Source organism: Eupeodes corollae, chromosome 3, assembly GCF_945859685.1.
Source record: "Eupeodes corollae chromosome 3, idEupCoro1.1, whole genome shotgun sequence".
Lineage (NCBI taxonomy): Eukaryota > Metazoa > Arthropoda > Insecta > Diptera > Syrphidae > Eupeodes > Eupeodes corollae.
This window is the reverse complement of record NC_079149.1, coordinates 33,990,626-34,005,691: the sequence shown is the minus strand read 5'-3', so window position 1 is coordinate 34,005,691 and position 15,066 is coordinate 33,990,626. Positions and strand designations below refer to the sequence as shown.

General features: G+C 33.2%; 1 protein-coding gene across 1 annotated transcript; it reads left to right on the top strand.

Moving 5' to 3' along the window:
• The first annotated feature begins 2,567 nt into the window (after nt 1-2,567).
• On the top strand, nt 2,568-14,310 carry LOC129951953 (segmentation polarity homeobox protein engrailed-like). The gene is made up of 3 exons (XM_056064343.1): nt 2,568-4,472; nt 13,161-13,261; nt 13,660-14,310. The coding sequence occupies exons 1-3, from the start codon at nt 3,275-3,277 to the stop codon at nt 13,912-13,914; spliced, it is 1,554 nt and encodes a 517-aa protein (XP_055920318.1). The 5' UTR covers nt 2,568-3,274; the 3' UTR covers nt 13,915-14,310.
• The last annotated feature ends 756 nt before the right edge of the window (nt 14,311-15,066 follow it).

Sequence of the window (15,066 nt, the reverse complement as noted above, 5' to 3'; positions counted from 1 at the left end):
GGTCATCAATAAAGTTTGAAAGTGCGGTAACACAGCTGTGTTTCTTCCGAAAACCAGATTGATAAGAGCTGAGCAGTGAGTTAGTAGATAGAAAAACGTTAATTTGCTTTTAAAGGATCCTTTCAAAAACTTTCGACAAAAATGGCAATACCAAGATCGGTCTAAATTTATCTCTTTTTGCTGTTTTGGGAAGTGGAATGATTTTAGCAACTTTCCATGACTTAGTGTTTTAATGAGGACGTCAAAATAGTATTGAAAGCAAAAGTAATATATGGCAATACAACTGGCAATATCATACACACAAAGTTAGGATGTATATCATCGAGCAAAAAAGCTTTTGACTTCATAGAAAGAACACTTTCGACTGCAGAAAATTCAGGCTCAATACTGTCGCGTTTGTCAGTAAAAGAAAATGAAGAAATTGAATGCCAAATTTGTGGGACCTGTGACGGTGGAGAATAAATGAATTTTTATTAAGTTTATTGCCATCAATGTCCTCAACAGCACCAAATTTTCTCTTTCCGAATCCGATTCTGCTTAGATTTTTCCAACCAATTGAACTTGTGCTAAACTTTTGAGAAAATTATTGATATTAAGCCTTGCGTATCATAGCTACTACTCTGTTACGGAGTGAGCAAAATATACTAAGTAGCTCGGTTTGTCGATATCTTTTCCAATTCGTATAGGCGTCATCTCGCTGTTGCATTAAATCTCGCGAAAACCATGGATTATTGTTTTGTTTAACAGTTTTTGTTCTTAAAGCGACATGGGTATTATACAGTTCAGAGATATTATGTGTTAAAAATTCAATCAATTCAATTAATTTTAGCGGAGTATTGAATAATTAACTAACTATTGAAAATAAAAAAATATTTTAATCTAAAAGGCTTTAAATTTGGGGTGCCTATTAAATATATTTTGTTTTAATGTTTTAAGATTTTTTCCACCAACTTCAGATTTTTTTTACAATAATTCAAAAACTCAAAAATGATGCAAGTTCCAAAACAATTTGGACTAAAAATAGTCTTAGAATTGCTAAAATGATTTTTTTTTTTTAAATTTGTCCAGGAAAATATTATAAGACAATGGCCTTACTTTGATAAAAAATCAAAAAATTCCGACAGATCTTTATTTTGAAACTTTGACCTTAACACTCCCTAAAAAGCCAATTTGGTTTGGACCGGACCGACAAGTTTTAAAAAGGATGAGAGGAGGTAGAAACTTCTCAACCCCTGATTAATTAAATTAAAAGGATATGATACCTAGGTACCAACCTTTGGAATATATAAATGTAAGCCCATGATGAAAGTAAGTAGATATAGATACCCACAACCCATCTATGTTTATAGATTTAAACAATATACAAAAACTATCTACAGTAGGAATATGTTTGGTATTCACCTCTGCATCATCTTAAACTATTCCAACATCTGGATTTTAAAATTATTACCTAACAATCTTTCTGCCTGTTTAGATAGATATGTATGTATATACCTACCTATATTGATGCCAAAGGCACTTATGTTCAAAAATAAAGTTGTCGGCTCTGATTGAATCAAAAACGTATCTAAATAAACGTACCTACCTACAGACCTATATAAAGGCATATACAACTTATAAGTATCTATCTATGGACCTATATATCTATCTATAAAAATATACACACTCGCACTAAATAAATTGTATCTGCATCAGCCAGCCATTCCAAGTGCCTGCCAAATGTATCAAAAAAAACAATTGATTTTTTCTTTCAAACACAGTTAACTCAATAAGAGAACGATATCGTTCCATCCAACAACAAAAATCAATCTAAAACAAAATCAAAAACCAAAAACAAAGAAAGTGTATCTAAAAGATTCACTTATTCAATTACCGTTTGTTTACTTTGAATGATGAAAATGAAGCGTTTGCCTTTTGACGCGCCCAATTGTATACATAAATGCGTTACTGAGATACACACATACTCGTAGTCCGTCGTATACTTAACATCTCCCCTTCGAAATCAGTCATTATTACAAATCCCATCTCACTCTTTCTCTCTCGCATCCACTCAACTCTTATCCAAAACCCACACACCACAGCCAGTAAGACAAAGAAAGAAGATAGACAAAATGAAGTGACATAGTCCAACGGAAAAACAAACAAACAGGCGTTCGCTGCTCGCTCTCAGAACTTAATTGAGTTGTGAGAGGAACTGTGTTCATTTACCGTTTGTGTTTATGTATTCATCGGCTCCGCACAGAAGGAGAAAGAGTGAGACAACATTCTGTTTAGGGATGGTCCGCAAATTGACACGCCTCTCAAGCATTCACCAACACACCCGCACCATCGTATATGGATTAGGCAATCGAACGACGATGGCGCATGTGTGGGTCGACTTAATAGAGATATATATGTCACCGACACATTCCCAACTCATTCCCCCCTATCGGTATACGCTTGCGCTCTTATTCTTCTTGCTGTTCTTGTTTCCTTCTTCTTGCCTACTTCTATTCCATTTTCATTTTCAACTTCTTGTTTTTCGAAACGAAATCCAGTCGTCCTCGTAGAGTTCTCACTCAATCGACTGTCAGATTACAGGTGACAACTGACTGTGTCACACACGTCAAGCAGCTAAGATATTCGGCTTTCGTTCGGTTTTTCTTCTTCTTCTTCGGTTTTGTGCGGGTTTTTCTTGTGTTGTCTTCAATTGTTTTTGTAGTTGGTATAGTTTCTCGCTCTATCCTTTTTGCTCGCCATCTACGGTACTGTATGCTGTACACTGTACTCCTCCCTGCCAGTGCGCTTACCGTCTCTACTATATCTTGTGTGTGCCATAATTTTCAATTACCACCATAACAGTTCTATTAGTTGTTGGTTTGTGACGACTTCGCCGCGCCACCACCGACACCGAGGCCAAGGAGGACTCAACACTGCCGATAAGGAGCTATGATTAGTTAATTTAGTTTATGCACTCGCAGCGAACAGACGTCTGTCATCCATCAAACTCGCGCGTCAACGTCAACTACCTATCATATAGAATTTCAAATCTTGTTTTTGACATTTCGAACAAGTGTCGTCGTTATTATTATGCGATGCAAAAAGTGACAAGTGTGAATCATAAATAAAATATCTTTGTGATTTTTAAACAAATCGAATAAAATTCGAACTTAAGTTCGAAAATATTGAAAACATTTAAACAAATTTTCGAAATTAATTAATTTTAAAAAAAAGAAGTGTTTTGTTTTTGAGTGTTGAGTGCTTGATATAATTTTGTGATCTTTTGGAACAAGCAATGGCCCTTGAGGATCGTTGTAGTCCACAGAGTGCCCCAAGTCCACCCGGTGCCCCACATTCACCTCAAAGTACCTCATCACCACCAATGCACGTTCTCGACATGAGTCTGTCACAGAATCATCTTCTCCATCATCATCACCACCAACACGGCATAACAATGGCTGCCATTCATCATGCGGCCATGAATCCACTGCTCCGATATCCGATCAGTCCTTGTGATGGAAGTTTGCATGACTCCAACACAAATGACCAATCATCACCGCTGCGTCATCAAATCAAAGAGGAAGAAACAGACTCCATAATGGGTGACGAGGACAACGAACAGGACATCAGTGTGACCGACGATGACGATGATCTGTCTCAACATCGATCATCAGCAGCTCCAATGCCAGCGATAACCTTCTCGATCAGCAACATCCTCAGCGATCGCTTTGGTCATCCACAAAAGCTACCTTCAACTTCAACACCAGTGTCGCACAAGAAAGAACAGCATCAGACCAGTCCGGTGAGTGCGAATAGCATCTTCCGGCCGTTTGAGGGCGCTCGAATTCCCGAAAGATCTGCATTCACCCGCTTAACTCCACCCGCTGATGTCTTGGACTTTAGCCGGCAGCAACATCAGCAGCAACAAGCAGCTGCCGCTGCTGCAGCAATGATGCTGGAACGGGCGAGTTTCCTTAACTACTTCAACCCGGTCGCCTATCCACGAATCCATGAGGAGATTATGCGACGAAGTGCTAAACCACCGACGGCGGGGACGATGTCGTCAGGGTCAGCACTTCCTGAAAAAATGCCACCTCTCGGAAGCCTCTGCAAGGCAGTCTCTCAAATTGGACAACCGCAGCAGTTGTCTTCACCGTCGCCAGCAGCGTTACAGCACTCATCATCATCGACACAATCATGCATGTCAAGTCCACCCCCAGCGTCGAATATGTCATGCACTTCCTCGGGATCTTCGTCGTCGTCATCCTCGTCAACTGCACCATCAGGAATTGGTTCGTCATCTTCGAATACATCGTCATCACGAAAATGCAATAGCCCCCAACCAATTCCTCCACCATCGGTTGTGAGTCGTGATTCTGGAATGGAATCTTCAGATGATACTCGCTCCGAGTCCGGTTCGACGAAAGACGAAAACGGACAAATGTGGCCAGCTTGGGTCTATTGCACCCGATACAGTGATCGTCCTAGTTCAGGTTAGTACATATTTTTTCTTCTTCATATTTGAAACTTTAATTAGAGTAGATCATAGAAATGCCAAAAAAATAACTTTCAATATCTGTATCTTCGGGAAAGTGCTTAAAAAAGCTTGACAATTATCTTCAAAAAAAGTTAGTTCTGTAAGTGTGGGCAAATTTTGTTAAAATTCGCAAATTTGATTAAATATTGTGAAATATCTGTTTAAAAATTTCCCAACCAGGAACCATCTTCTTTATATTTCAACTAAGTTGGTAATTGGAATTAATCTCCAAGATTAGGCTTTTTAGACCAGTTTAGACCAATTCGGTCATACATTTTTGAAAAAGCTAAGTAATCCAACTAATTTCGAAATAAAATGTCTCCAAATCTGCTGAAAGCAGTTCAAACAATTATTGCTTTCCAGAGACATATTGTTAATGAAAAAGTAAAGGACTAAGAACGTAATCAAGTGGAACTCCAGCTTTGCTCACTGTGTACTGAATTGGTCAGTTTAGACCAATTCGATAATTTTTCATACAATTTTAAAATAGTTAAGTAATCCAACAATCCAACTAATTTGAAAACAAGATGTCACCAAATCTGCTAAAAAAAGCTCAGAACAATCGAAAAAAGTAAAGGACTAAGAACGTAATCAAGTGGAACTCCATCTTTTCTCGCTGTTTATGGTCTTAGGTCCAAAGATGCATGGAAACTTTTGTACAAAACTCAATTATTTCTTTATTGACGGCATCAAATTATGTAACCTAACAAATTATAGTCTTGTTTTCTGGAAATGAAATTCGAAAAAAAGGTATTTACAAAAAGGACAGTTTTTTAAATTAATATCAAAATAAAACGTATTCAAGCCGGTTCCTAATTCGTCAAAGTCTTATTTTTCTGATTCATATCCAAGGAAATTCCACAAGCTACAAAATTGTCCTTAAATGTTTTTTCTCTTAAAATAGCCATTCCTGACATATTTACCATAAAACTTTAAAAAACAATTCAAAAATGGTAAAAAATACAACCACCCGTGTAGAGACCATTTAAAATGCAATAAAAATAACTGCGTGAGATATCTTCTAACACTTCCGATACCATACCGCCGGACTCCTTAACTGACACCACATGACGTGATGTGTGTGTGTGTAAGGAAAACAAAATATTAGATCGAAATTTATGACACAAAACAAATGTCAACTCTATAAAATCGAAAGACATTTAAATAATACTGTTTTCTTTTTATGAGTATATTCTTCCGCACACATCTCATCGGCATCGCTTTTAAAAGATTTTCCTTTTATCTTCCATTCATCTCATGCCGAGTACAACAATAAACCGTATACAATAACTGTTGTTCGCTCTAAAGCATGTCCATGAGTCCAGTCTATAAACCCACACAAGGAGTCAAAACAATTTCAAAAATGAGGAACAAACCGAAAAACCCGTATTTTCTTATCTCAATGAAAGTGAAAAAACGAAGGCCTGTCGTCATCGTCATCATAATATGCATTTAAACTCCAATCGGAATCCTTATTTTCGTTTTTCGTTCACTCGCAACCTCTTTCCCTTGTTCCACAACTTCAGAGCTACCAAAATGCATCACAGCATCAACAAAAAAAATAACAGCCACTGCGGTATAACAAATGAATCCGAAAAGTATCTTTTTGTGTGGATAAATCTGTGTATCTTGTATCTGTTGAAAGATTTAGGTGAAAGATACACGCGTAATCACGCACACACGTCCCACTCAATTGCCGCCACATTTCTTTTAATAAAAAAAACATCAACAACAACAAAAAAGAAACCCGTATCAAGTTGCATTTTCATATAAAGAAGAAAAAACCAGGGGGCTAACTTCCCCGTGCCGTGCGTCGTCGTTGTCGTCGTCCCCCATCATGCATCCCTCTTTGAATTTTTACAGTTCACCACGGAAAAGTGCCTGCTAATTGATATTTTAAGTGGATTTAGATTTAGATAAAAATTTCAACTAGCTGCTAAAATAAAAATCGATTTTCTTCAATATAATTAAAAAATATCTATTATAAGGTAGCTCTCGAGAAAGATACATAGATACAAATAACGGGTTTTTATGAGAAACGATGATGAAGTATCTGTTAATGTGGCGATGTGTGATTGAGAAACAAACAAAAAAAAAAAACTATCTTTAAAATAAAATTGTATCTATTTTAAATTTTAACACGCAAGGAGAGAAAATACTAAAAAGTATCTATGATATACCTTTGAAGAGAAAGACCTCAAATTATAACAATTATAGATTCATATTCATATGTGTATCTATATCTAAGGAAAAATTTGCTAAAATAAGTATCTATATCTTTAGATAAGTACATATACCGGATATACTCAAAGACTCATATTTGTGTATATCTTTCTATTTGTATAAGTAAAGTATCTCGACCGCAACACTGCTTGCGGCCACATTTAATTTTCTCACAATTTTATAAGTTTGCAAACAAATGAAAATTTTCAATTAACTATAATTTTCCAACCCTTCACAAATATTATACTTAACCATCTACGAGTATTATAGGTTAGGTATACCCATAGACCTTATATGAAGCTACCTTTATCTATGTACATATTCAAGGTTTAATGGAAAGAGAAAGAAGAATCAAAAGTGGCTGACATTTTCCAACCATTTTCTAACAATATGAAGACATGGCGGGCGTTGTGATGTTTGTTAACTTGGCTTTAAAGGGTTTTCTTTTTGTTGTCTCTTTGAAAATCCCTTACTTAGGTATATCATCATAATTGTAAGAGGTTTCAACGGATGGTATATGGTATATTAAATTAGACTCCATCATTTCAATTATAAAGTAGTTTATCTTTTATTTATACTGTTAGCATATATAAAGATACTTTCTTTATACATAAAGATACTTTTAATTGGTTTTTCCGCGTGTGGCTAAGTTAGAAAACAATAAATTGTTTTATTGGAAAATAATACTTAATCGCACTATAAAGTGATTTACTTTTAGAAAAATGAACAGATTAGATATTTACCCAACATGAGGTAACTATAACTGTATATAACGGTTATAAGATAGTTTAACTATGACACAATGACTTGTAGATATTTTGTATAGAGGAAAAACAAACAAATTTACTAATAATTACACTTAACTGTTTATTAAGTAATTTATATATTTTACCATCTGAAGTAACAAGGTTGAAGTAGGACGTACATATAGAAGCAATATAGGAAACAATGAAAATGTTAACCAGGCCATCACAACAATGGAAAATTATGCCATTTTTCTTATTAAATATTTATAAGTTTACCTATTAAACTATTAAAAAATAAATTCTGATCAATATCAGACTGGATGATGAGAAGATGGTGACAAAATGATATACCCAACCCTCTAGCAAGTTGGAAAAAATATAACAATTATCGTCTATATAGGATTTGAAATTACTTAGATATTGTTACATTTCAAACTAATTGTTTAATGGATAGTTTCTTTTTAAATGAATTGGAATGTCCCACTGAGTGAGAAATTCATTAAGAATTAATATTTTATTCTGTATTTAGAAAGATAAAAATCTATCTTAGTGGAATGTTTACTTTTTTTTGTTTGTAATATCGTATTGGCAGTGATTTATACCAGATTTTATACCAATTAGTACAAAAGTTAGAATATGCAGCGAATTAATTATACATAGAAGGAAAAACGTGTAAATGATTTCATTTGAACTTCATTGTGATTATAGTTTTATATTATTTCGATATAATAAAAGTATTTTATTATTGACATTTTTAGACGTAATGATACAAAATTATACGTCATCCGGGTTTTATTTTCTATGAGTCAAGTCGTAAACTTACAGACTCAGGATACTGATTTCAACTTAAGTGTTGTTTAGACTATCGGGAAAATAGTGACAGATACTTTTAAGCTAATTTTGTATCTGAAAAAAAAAAAACTTAATTGGTATAAATAACCAATTTTTGTTGAGTAATTCAAATAAAGAGCTTGTGGTTTTAGCACCACTTTTAATATCCAAGTGTGAAAGTTTTGGAATACAACAGAACTTCAGACTTACGTCTGTTACAGAATAGCGTGGTCACTGTTAAATAATAACAACAATTGATTTTTCGAAAATTCGCAAATTTATTGATAATTTGGTCGTCAATACTTAATGCAAATACCTCAGTAGGAAGTCCAATCTCCTGCATTGTCAATTATGGCCTGGCACCGTCGGAGCATACTTTCCACTAGTTTTTCTGCATATTCTACCGGAAAATAGCTCCAAATATTCTGAATTTGTCGAGAAAGTTGATTTAAACTACATGGTTTACGTCTGCGAAGCTGCATTTTCATCAAATCCCACACGTTTTCTATGGGATTTGCATCCAGTGACTGAGATGGCCAGTCTAAAGTGAGAACTTCGTTTTGCGTCACGCTAGACTCCGATGTTTTCGATCGTTGTTCTCTTGAAGGATCCAGCTTTAATTTTTCTTGATATAGGTACTATTGCTTAGCAGATGGTTACAAAGCCTTTTGATAAATTTTCTTCTTTTTTCGGGCATTTAAATTTTCGGTAAATAAGAACAAAGTACCGAAACCTTTGTTTGAGAAGAACCCCGAAACATGGTCCTTGACGGGGTGTTTAACAGTCCGTTAAAGCATCCTACTGGTGGATGTTCTCCAGGCGTGTTTGATGCTCGGAAATGCCCAGAAGGAGGATTCATCAGAAAAAATTACGTTCCTCCAATCGCGGTCCAAGTTTTAATTCGCCCATTCCACTCGTTTTCAACGTCTTTTGCACTCAACATTGGTTTTTTCACGTAAAGTCAAAGTTGGATCTTAGAAAAGTGCGAGAATCTTTTTTGGGACATCAACGACGTCAACGTTACCGACCTTTTTATAGGGATTTATCCACTTGCTCACGAACTGCTTCGACTTTCCCATATATTTCGCAGCAGCATTTTGCGTTAATTTGGGTTCTTTCTTATGCAAACATAAAAAAATTGCGAAAGGCGTAAACACCACTTATTTCGAAAAACCACTCAATTGAAGTCTAAATTTGACAGACAACTGATTTCTTACAAAAAGCATGAAAGACTGAGGTGCCCTCTATGTCATAGAAAAAGGAAAAGGTCTCTCTGATTTTTTATCTACGTGTAACAGTGGCCACGCTCTTATGTAACAGACTTTATACCACTTCATTGAACTTTGTACAACTAAAGTTTGTAACCCTTTCGAAGGATTTTATTGCAACTATTTTTTAATTAAGTAAACTTTCAATCCTACTTCGTTAGATTAAAAGTACCATTGGATGTTTTGAAGTCTGAGAAAATAAATGCTGGTGTGCCACAGGGTTCTGCTCTGTCTCCGATATTTTTTTCATTTTTATTAATGATCTCCTGTTTGAAACTTCAACGTCAGCCCCCTCAGCTTAACATATTCGTTCTTAGATTTGCAATTCTGATCCTTGGATCTGGATTTTCAAAGGCAATGTATGATAAGGTTATTAAATTCTGATCTGGACAGTGAGTGAAACTTTCATCAAGGAGACTGAAAACCTCGGAGTTGTCGATGTGTGTATCTTCAACCACATCTTCTGGAGGGATCAAATGCCGCAAGATGCGTTTATGTTCCCTAAGTCGATGCAAGAAAACCCCCCTCCCTCCCTATGATCTGGAAGTTATTGATAAAATGTATATATGTACTTCCAAAGCTTGAGTAGAACTCCTGGAAGTTATGCCTAAGTTTCTTGATATCGTTGAATTATTATTTATGTCACTTAAATACCGTCCCACAATTTCCTATCTCACCCTTTTTTCCGTAATTTTAACGCTCTAGAGAAATATCCAGTTGCATTCTTCTCCTCAATCGATTCAACGGTAGTACTCACTCCTAAAGGAATGCTCATCAGTATACCCTTCAGCTTAACTTTGGTCGTACTTTCAGGTACAGAGAATCGTTCTTTAGCCGGACTATGTGAATGTGGAATGCTTTACCACACTCTTTTCATCTGTCTTCAGAAATTCATTACCAATGTGCATCGATAACTCTTTCCAAAGCCTCTCTCTCTTTCCTAATGCTTCTTCTGTGTGTTGACATAATAAGGGTATACAAATTCCCTTTAGTGTGCGCTTATTATACAAACAAAAATAACTTAGAATAACAAAAAAAAAGCAACTTGTATCATTTTCCGATATGATGTTTCATTTTGAATATTCCGCTTTTTGGATAAGTTCATAGTTTTGAAGCTGTCGTCTTTTGGCAATTGACAAGTTAAAATTACGCCATTTTTAAAAAGAGAATATAGACTCCTCAACACCGTTTTAAAATCGCTCAAATTCATAAAAAAAAACATTTTGCAGTCACATTTATCATTTCAACTTAATTTTTATTTAATTGGTATAAAACTGGTATAAACTTACATAAACGACATAACAGCGCTTAAAAGTGCAATTTTTGTTACTTTTAATCAAAATATGAATATTACTCGCAAATAAATCCTAATTATCATGATATTTAACATGTTACCCATAAAATTTGATTTATAACAGCAAATGGTATAAAAACTACCAAATAAAATTCTTTAAATTTATTTGCTCTAATAGTTTTTGTTGAAAGTTCCAATCTTTTTTTGAAATGATTCACCAGAATAAATTCAAATGTGTCCAAAATTATTACACTTAATCCATCTTCATCATTCATTATTTAAACTTCCTGTCAAATCTGTCTTATTTCATGTAATATAAGTAGGTTGTCTTTTTTGTTCACTATCATCTTGTTAAATGATTTAATATGATTTTATAATCTACTTAACAACTATAAAAATTTTGTATATTTTCCCTTTAATAAGTTCATCATCATTATGATTTTTTTTTTATTTCTTTGTTTTACCCACTGTCTTTTTACACCTGTCGGTTTTAATTAAATACGATTCAATAAGCCCAAAACACTTATAACAAAAACCAACAAAGAAAAGACCACCAACTCGAACTTCAAAAAATATCTAAATACCTACCTTAAACCTGCCTACTTACATTCATATATATTTTTCACACATTTTATTTTAATTAGTTAGCCTCTGTGGCAGTCTATGAATATGAATATTAAGTCGATATAGAAAAACAAAAACAACAAATAAATATAATTAAATTTATATTTAAGAAAATATCTTAGGTAGAAAAAAATAAATTATTCACATCGAATGAATTGTGTGTGTTACCCCATTTTGTAGGTTTTTTCTTTTCTTTTTTTTGAATGTTTCTTTTTTTTTTTTGAATGTTTTTGTAATTTTTGTGGCACAAACTGACAGTTGACAAATGTGATTAAGGATTATCAGTATTTTCTATCTTTTTTCGTTGAGTTTTGTTTTTGTAAAATGTCAAATACTGTATTTATTCACGCCGCCGCCACTGCGCTGCACTGCTGCCTCTGTGTTGCCTCTGAACTGAACCATCCAACCAAAGACTATAAAGAAGGGTATTACCATCATCATTCTCAAGCAGCAACGGAGCGGCGGTGCTAGTGATGATGGACGTTAATTAATTCAAGTTAGTGAGTTGTTTTTTTGTTTTTGCAGTTTTTTTCATTTTTATGAGTTAAACATATGCTTGGACTTAAACGTGCTCTCTGTGGCGGTGGCGGCGGTCGTTGTCGGTCGGTGGTGCAGCGCAGCGGCGGCGCAGAAGCGGTGCAATGTTGCATTCAGTCACCATCACAATAATGTATCTATTAGCATTTTCATATAATTTTGTTTCATATTATTTTGATGATGGTGTAGTTTGTATCTGCCCCGCGTTCAACAAAATGAATATGTTCCATAAGTGAATATATAATTATAAATATATAATATATACGATTCGTCGTCGTGTAAATCTTTTAACTGAATTCAATTAAAAAAATAAAAAGTCTAAAGTATCTATACCTACCTAGTTTAATAAACCTTTACAAAAATTGTTTTGTCTTTTGTTCAGAGACGTGAATGATGCGTAAAATAAAAAAAGAATATAGATATTGTATCTTTTTCTCATTAGCATACAATGGAGTATCTCAATCGGATATGCAATGACAATCAAAGAAAATTTGCAATTTATAAAACGTACCTAGATATCTTCAATATTTTCCTTTTTTTTGCAATTCTGTCAAGAATTAGATACATTAGCATGTAATAGATACTTTTGTTTATAGAAGATATGCCGCCATCATCATCATCGACAAAACATCATTGTAAAATATATATGTATAGGTATGCAGGCTCGCGTGTCTATCAATAAAAAGCGACATCATATAGGTACAACTTGATATGTCAACAAAGCCGATGACATTTCATTTTCCGATACAAACAAATAATAATAAAATATTCTACTATAAGTGACCTTGCGAAAGTGTTAGATACTTAATCTCTTTTTTTTGTCTCTCGCAGAGATTGTTTTCAATTTTGTATCTATTAAAGTCAGATATAGATACAAATGTATGTAGTAGATATGTGTGGTTTTTGTTTGTATCTAGATCTTGATGAATTGTTGACAGGTTTTCACTGATTGGGTTTGAATTTGAGTGACATATCATAGTCGCAATGTCAGATGCAGGTGTTGAAAGTGAATGGCAATGAATTGTATCTTTTTTCATTATATTGTATATCTATTACATGAATTAATGACTTTTTTTTTAATTTAATTTAATTTAATTTGTTATTTTATTATTTTTGTATAGGTCCACGTTATCGTCGTCCAAAGAAACCAAAAGACAAGACTCAAGTCGATGAAAAGAGACCTCGCACAGCGTTCTCCGGTGAACAATTAGCAAGATTGAAAGTAAGTATCTTTTTGTATGAATGTACATGTATCTTAGTGTCTATAGAACCTTATCGAATGTTGTTATCCTTATTGTGACAATCGTAACGAATTAGGGATTTTTGTGTATCTACACATCCTGAAGTTGTTTTGGTTAAATATTTATGCAAACAAAACAATACCTATGCAACCACACGAACCACCTGTGGTTTGAAGAAACAAAAGGAAGGACGAAAGAATAGAAGCCAACCGCAACTAAAACGATTTCCATTTTATCTTTCTGTGTTTTTTCCAAAACAAACGAAAACCCAAAAAATCAAAAACCGATGAAAATCGATTTTCAAAAAATATTCAAAACATACACAAACCAACTTCAAACTCAATCTAATGAAAATCCTTTTTGTTTTTTTTCTTTTTAGCGTGAATTCAATGAAAATCGCTACCTTACCGAACGTAGACGCCAACAATTGAGCTCCGAATTGGGTCTAAATGAGGCACAAATAAAAATTTGGTTCCAAAATAAACGCGCTAAAATTAAGAAATCAACAGGATCGAAAAATCCTTTGGCATTGCAATTGATGGCTCAAGGTCTTTACAATCATACAACAGTTCCATTGACAAAAGAAGAAGAGGAATTGGAAATGCGAATGAATGGACAATTGTATGATGGATAAATAAAATATTAACAACAAATAAAAGAACGAACAAAAGTAGAAGAAAAACAATCCTGATCCTTGTGCAATATTTATTTAAACAAATTTTATTTAATATTCTTTTTTCATATCATGATCAAAAATTGTAAATAAACCTTAAAAAAAAGGACATTTTGAAAAAAAAGAAAACATTTCCAAAAAAATATGAAAAAACATCATCGCATCCATCAATGAGACTATTAATTTTATTTATTTATCATTTATTATGTTTTGTAAAGAAAATTTATTTAATAAAATAAAATATCTACATATTTTCAAATACAAATACAAATTTAAAAAAAAAACTTGTGATATTAACGACATAATGCTACATTTTAATTATTATATATATTTTTTCTTCTTTAAATAAACAAATAAAAAATAATCTTAAATACAAAAAGAAAGAAAATTAATTAAATTATGTATGTTTTATTATTTAAGGAATTCTCAGAAAATTGTATTATGTGTTTAAATAAAATAAATATAATGCATATTAATAAAAGAAAAATAAGAACTATTTGAATTTTAAAATAAGTATTATTTAGTTGTAGATAATTTGATGTTCATTAAATAAAATAGTTTGCAAGATTTGTAAAAAAAATTATAAAATATGCATAAATATTAATTATATATTTAATAGCTATTACAAAAAATCATTGTTTTAAGTAAAAACAAAATTCAATAAATATTGAAAATAAATTATATTTAATTTTAAAATATTGGTGTTTTTTTTTTGATCGGTTAAGTCTTAGGTTTATTAGGTTTAGGGTCTCATTATTTTTGTATGTTCAAATCTAAATAGAACCTTAATGAAGCTTTGCTTACAACTTTCAAATCAGACACAATAAAAGTTTTTGCTTACAAATTATATTGTCTTGAACGTAGGTCCTTTAAAGGGTAAACAAGAAAAATAGGAATAATTGCTCTGTATTTTTTTGTATAATAAACGGGAACTCAAGGGGTTATTAATACCCTTAATACAATTAAAGTTTAAACACAGCTTTAGGAAAATAGGGAAGGATTAAAGAGGATATACCAATTGGTCTTAAAGTTTTGAATATCAAAATGATAGGGAAAAACAGAGTTGGGTAAAGCATTCCACATTCTCGATGTGCGGTTAAGAAAGAATCTCTA

Coding starts and splice junctions, on each gene's coding strand:
- LOC129951953 (XM_056064343.1), top strand. CDS start 3,275: ATGGCCCTTGAGGATCGTTGTAGTCCACAGAGTGCCCCAAGTCCACCC. Junction 4,473..13,160: donor CAGTGATCGTCCTAGTTCAG/GTTAGTACATAT, acceptor ATTTTTGTATAG/GTCCACGTTATCGTCGTCCA. Junction 13,262..13,659: donor AACAATTAGCAAGATTGAAA/GTAAGTATCTTT, acceptor TTTTCTTTTTAG/CGTGAATTCAATGAAAATCG.